The sequence below is a fragment of the Babylonia areolata genome, chromosome 31 (assembly GCF_041734735.1).
Source record: "Babylonia areolata isolate BAREFJ2019XMU chromosome 31, ASM4173473v1, whole genome shotgun sequence".
In the NCBI taxonomy this organism is placed as follows: domain Eukaryota; kingdom Metazoa; phylum Mollusca; class Gastropoda; order Neogastropoda; family Buccinidae; genus Babylonia; species Babylonia areolata.
Genome location: NC_134906.1, coordinates 27,183,223 through 27,189,564, shown reverse-complemented (window position 1 = coordinate 27,189,564; position 6,342 = coordinate 27,183,223). Strand labels below are relative to the sequence as shown.

Sequence of the window (6,342 nt, the reverse complement as noted above, 5' to 3'; positions counted from 1 at the left end):
GCGTGACTCCTCAACTCTTTCTGAGTGCTGTTATTGCCCAAAATGATGAGCATGACTTCTCTTTATTTGAGCGCTGTTACTGCCCAAAATGATGGACATGACAGCCAAACCATAACAATGACAATGATGGCGACGACGACGATGATGATGTGCCTTACCTACTCACCCGCACCCACAGTGACCGCTGCCTCCTCGCCTCAAACTGTTTCATGCTGATGACTATATGCTGATGATGACATGAATATGACATGATGATGACAATGATGGTGATGACGATGACGATGACGATTGGTGATGAAGACGATAAAGACGATGGTTCCTCACCTTTCCACCCACTTCCACAGAGATGGTCAACTCCTTCACCACAATTTTCTTGTCAGCAGAGGTGTCAGCAGAGGGGGCCGCCTGCAGCTTGGTCACGTCAATGTCCTTCTCCTGCGTGGGCACCTCCTCACCTGCAAGGACACGCACTCTGTACAGTGATCATCGGCTGTCAGACTGATTTCTTCTTCTTCTTCTTCTTCTTCTGCGTTCGTGGGACGCAACTCCCACATTCACTCGTCTATACACGAGTGGGCTTTTACGTGTATGACCTTTTCAACCCCGCCATGTAGGCAGCCATACTCTGCTTTCGGAGGTGTGCATGCTGGGTATGTACTTGTTTCCATAACCCACCGAACGCTGACATGGATTACAGGATCTTTAACGTGCGTATTTGATCTTTTGCTTGCGTATACACACGAAGGGGGTTCAGGCACTAAGCTGGTCTGCACATATGTTGACCTGGGAGATCGGAAAAATCTCCACCCTTTACCCACCAGGCACCGTCACGGAGATTTGAGCCCGGGAGCCTCAGATTGAAAGTGCAACGCTTAGACCATTCAGCTACTTCACCCGTCAGATTGATTTCATGTCGTTCAGATACTGTCATCGTCATATGTGCAGATTGATTTCATGTCGTTCAGATACTGTCATCGTCATATGTACAGATTGATTTCATGTCGTTCAGATACTGTCATCATCATATGTGCAGACTGATTTCATGTCATTCAGATACTGTCGTCATATGTGCAGACTGATTTCATGTCGTTCAGATACTGTCATTGTCATATGTGCATAGTGATTTCATGTCGTTCAGATACTGTCATCGTCATATGTGCATAGTGATTTCATGTCGTTCAGATACTGTCATCATCACATGTGCAGACCTGCTTTGCCTGAACCCACTTCATGTGTGTGTGTGTGTGTGTGTGTGTGTGTGTGTGTGTGTGTGTGTGTGTGTGTGTGTGTGTGTGTGTGTGTGTGTATGCATGCAGAACATCAAATATGCACCTTAAAGATCCTGTAATTCATGTCAGTGTCCAGTGGGTTATGCAAACAAGAACATACCCAGCATGCACAAACATGAAAACAGAGTATGGCTGCCTACATGACGGGGTAAAAGCAGTCATACACGTAAAAGCCCCTGAAAGTAGAAGAAGAAGAAAAAGAAATCACTCACCCTGAACACCCTACACACAGCCACAGTCTGACCTTTTCTGTCACAGTCATTGTCCTAGCAATACACTGCCATCTGTCAGGAGTTTTCTAAAATTAAATATCATCGACATCACACTGATTTGTCAGAATTTTCCAAACTATTATCAACATCACAGTAATTTTCCAAAGCATTATCAACATCACTCTGATCTGTCTGAATTTTCCAAAATATTATCAACATCACACTGATTTGTCAGAATTTTCCAAAATATTATCAACAACATCACACAGATCTGTCATGAAAATGTTCCAAAATATTATCGACATCACACACAATCATCCTACCCACCTTCTGCTGGCAGATCAGGTGTCTTTGAGGCAAAAGGGGAGATTGACCAGCCCCAGCGGTAGAAAACGACGCCTCCTGTCACGAGGAGGAGGATACACACAGCCGCCGGTTTGTTCACGCTGATACCAGAGGGTGCCATTATCTCCCTTGTAATGTGTCTACTGGTAAGTTCAGAAGTTCAGAACACCTGTCAATCAATCAGTCAATCAACTGATCAATGAGTCGTACTGTTTGTTGATCACAAGAGCTGCAAAACATAACATCAGTCAATCGAGCATCCAATCAAAAACTGAAAAAGTCAATGAAACTTCTTCTTCTTCTTCTGCGTTCGTGGGACACAACTCCCACGTTCACTCGTATGCACACGAGTGGGCTTTTACGTGTATGACCGTTTTTATCCCGCCATTTAGGCAGCCATACTCCGTTTTTGGGGCTGTGCATGCTGGGTATGTTCTTGTTTCCATAACCCACCGAACGCTGACATTGATTACAGGATCTTTAACGTGCGTATTTGATCTTCTGCTTGCATATACACACAAAGGGGGTTCAGGCACTAGCAGGTCTGCACATATGCTGACCTGGGAGATCGTAAAAATCTCCACCCTTTACCCACCAGGCGCCATCACCGTGATTCGAACCCGGGACTCTAAGATTGACAGTCCAACGCTTTAACCACTCGGCTATTGCGCCCATCGTCAATGAAACAATCATACACTGAATAACCCATCAATGCTGCATAATACTGTGCTGATGCTGCATTGCAATGTGTTGTGTTATGTTCTGGTGTTGTACTGTTTAAAACTGTAGTGTAGTGTAGTATGAAACTGTGTAGTGTGTGTGTGTGTGTGTGTGTGAGTGTGCATATCATATGCATGCATGTGTGCGGTGCATGCATGTGTGTTGTGTCATTTCATACTGTGTTATGTTGTGATAAGCAAGGTTATTTTGTGTTCTGTTAAATCACTATATGTCATACTGAACTGCTTGTGTTCATTGTACCTACTACACTGAACTTAACAGGATAGTTTTTACTATTCCACTGCATTTTAATGTGCTGAAATGAAATATGTTAACAGTACTGTGCTTATTCATGTCATCATATTGTGTTGCACTGTACTATATTATATTGTCTTGCCATGAAATGTACAGAATTATGTTGTGACTAAACAATATGATGCCAAAGTTCGGCCTTTAATATGAAACTGAAAATTTGAGACATTTTTCTTTCCATATTCATTGCTTTATACAGTGATGCACTGCATACCAAAGAAGGGGAATGTAATGTGGAACCAGGGAAGAAAACAGGAGATTGAATCAAGGAATGAAGGATTCGTTGTTGGTGATTCAATGTTATTAAATGATGACAGGTTTGAAATGAGGCTTTACAAAGACAATCATAATGGACTGAAGCATGATTAAGGAGAAACTGAATCTGAAATGGGAACTGCATGACATGTCAATAATCAGTTTAAAAACAAAGGAATGCCCCTCCAGGTTTTTCTTCATGTCTTGGAAGTGGGATAAACCAAAATACCACAACAATAAATGAGGTACAAGGGATTTATAAACATGTACAGCCTCAGCTTTCACTGATGGTATGTTTCAAAACATGAAGACAAAAACAAATAAAACCTTTACATTGTATCTGGTTTTACATCTGGACATCACAAGGTATGGACAGTAGATACCAGATGGGTGATGTGGTGACAATCTCTGGAAAGTTATTCTACAGAAGAGGCAACAGTTTAATGTTAAGTAAATCACATTGCAGGTTGAAAGTGCGCAGCTCCTTCTTTACAGAGCGAGTCGTTAATATATGGAATGGTTTGCCAGATAGTGTTGTGACTGCCCCAACCATGTTATCCTTCTAGACTAGGTTAGACGCTCATTGGGCCAACTCTCCAAGCATATATGATCCAGTATGCTATCATTAGGCCACGCATGCTGGTATACTGTATCCAGTTGAACGACGAACAGGCCTTCCATGCCTAAAACGTCTGATCCAGTTCAAGTTCAAGTACTCTTGAACAGTGCAAGGACAGAAAGTTTTTTGTCTGTACTGTGTACTGTGCAGGGATATATCATTACCAAAGAAATCTGTTTGGCAATTGCTCTTCCTTTGAGGCCTTTTCCATAATTGGAGTATCAGAATCAGTAGCTCAAGGAGGCGTCACTGCGTTCGGACAAACCTTTACGCTACACCACATCTGCTAAGCAGATGCCTGACCAGAGTAACCCAACACCCTTAAACTAGTTAAAGGGGGCAAATTGTGTCTGTGTGTGTATGAGAGAGAGAAAGAGAGATATAGGGAGGGGAGAGAGAGAGAGTGTGTGTGTGTGTGTGTTCAAAAAACGCACACACAAAAAAGAAGGGAAAATTGTATTTAATTTAAGAAAATAATCATAAACTTAAAAACAGCACAAAACTCCGCTGTGCAAAATCCCACGTATGCCAGTGATTGTCGGTGACTGACAGATGGGCATAACTACAAGAAGGAGATGGAGGAGAAGAAGAAGAATCTTTCGCTTTCATTTTCGTCAATAGTGTTTGTGGACACGTCAACTGCAGAAAATCGATCATTGGATGGTTATCCTTGCACACATTCTTCCGTAATTTTTAATGCATTCATTATCTGTAGCTCTACAGCGAAGTTTCCTGCAAATACCAAAACCTGTGGAAAACACTGGAAAATTACACGTTCGAGGTACAAACACTTACTTTATAAAACAACCAAAAAGTCGTCTGTTGACGTTTTTAGAGCAGAAATCGATGTTGAGATTGATCTCCCTTCTCTTCACGAAAAACGAGTTATCTGTTCTGAAGGGAAAAAAACTATGGTACTTGCGTATTGTCGAAAAAGGTATTTGTTTCTGTGTTTTTCAAATTTATCTGTTAGCATTGTTGATTATGTTCGGCATAGTATCCTATAACAACGGTTCACTCTAACATTGTCAGCACGATCAGTTTAAGGGGTCATATGGCCTGTACAATAAAATTCTTGTGTTTTTGCGTTCTGTCCACTGATGTCTGTCAGTCTGTCCGTCTGTCTGTCTGTCTGTCTGTCTCTCTGTCTGTCTGTCTGTCTGTCTGTCTCTCTCTCTCTCTCTCTCTCTCACACACACACACACACACACACACACACACACACACACACACACACACTTTCTGTCTCTCTTTCTCTCTCCCCTCCTCTGTAAGATTCTCACTCTCAAGTCTCTCGTTTTTGTTTTTTTGCTTTTTTTTGTTTGTTTGTTTTTTCACCTATCCGATTTTGTGTTCCATTGTTTTCACCATGATTGTTCTGATTTGTACCCCCATGTCATCTAGTACAGCCAATGATATTAAAGATTTCAGTGTTCAGTGCCGCTCTTCCCACTCTCTCTCTCTCTCTCTCCCTCTCTTATATCAGTGTGTGTGTGTGTGTGTGTGGCCAGGGACAGGAACCATCTGTTGGACAGCTGGGTGTTATTCTGTTATCAGCGTTATTAGCTCGGACTTCGTCTTGAGCCGGTTGTGCTGTTCACCTTGATTTTCTTTTGATGCCTGTGTTGACTGTCCATCTACCACTCTGAGAGTCTTCAATGCCGCTGAACCAGTGAACAAAATATTTTTTGCCTCCCTAAAAAAAATAGATACCATTATTGAAATGATTTTAAATATTTCATCCGTTCAGTCTATCTCTCATCCACTCCTTTCGATCTCTCTTAATACAATATTCAACAGACCATCTCTCTATATCTCTTTGTCTGTCTCTCACGATACTGACGTAGTCTGTGCCAATGTGCCAGTGTGCGTGCGTGCGTGTGGGTTTGTGTTCGATCGGTTCCTATATTTATTAATTCCGTACATACACACGTAGACACACACATACGCGCACACATAGTCTCTCCATCTCTCTCTCTCTTTCTCCTATGTACGTGGACGAGCACACACACAGACAGATATGCATTCACTCCCTAAATCACTCATTAACTCTCTCTATCTATCTATCTATCTATCTATTTCACACACAAGTGTACACCCACCTACTCTCAACCACACACGAACTCATACATGCGGCCACACCCGCACACACACTCACACACACACACACACACACACACACACACACACACACACAAAATAACAAAAGGTAACCGGGAGTGATCTGTAATAATCTAAATCTGCATCAGTCAAATTTGTATCAAAATGTCGGGAAACTGATAAGGGGAGCAGGGAGGGAGGGGGGGGGGAGGGACGGGGGGGGGGGGACGGGGGGGGGGAGGGGAGGGGGTGAAGGGTGGAGGGATGGGGGGGATGGGAGAGTAGGACAGGGTGGAGATAGGGAGGGAGAGTAGGAAAGGGGGACAATGGGGGAAGGGAGACTAGGATAGGGGGAGATGGGGACTCAGTGGAGAGTAGGACGGGGTAAGGGGGGCCAGATGGGGGAGGGAGAGTAGAAAAGGGGTTAATATGAGGGGGTGGGGAGGGTGTGTGTGTGTGTGTGTGTGTGTGTGTGTGTGCACAGAGAGAG

General features: G+C 43.2%; 1 protein-coding gene across 1 annotated transcript in view; it reads right to left on the bottom strand.

Moving 5' to 3' along the window:
• LOC143276238 (putative protein-lysine deacylase ABHD14B) overlaps window positions 1-4,606 on the bottom strand; it is a 13,362-nt gene extending 8,756 nt beyond the window's left edge. The window contains exons 1-3 of the mRNA XM_076580712.1: window positions 4,548-4,606; window positions 1,829-2,015; window positions 325-455 (exon numbers count right to left, since the gene is read on the bottom strand). Of these exons, the coding sequence (XP_076436827.1) occupies window positions 325-455; window positions 1,829-1,967 (270 nt within the window). The 5' untranslated portion in view covers window positions 1,968-2,015; window positions 4,548-4,606. The remainder of the gene's footprint in view (window positions 1-324; window positions 456-1,828; window positions 2,016-4,547) is intronic.
• Window positions 4,607-6,342: the final 1,736 nt, after the last annotated feature.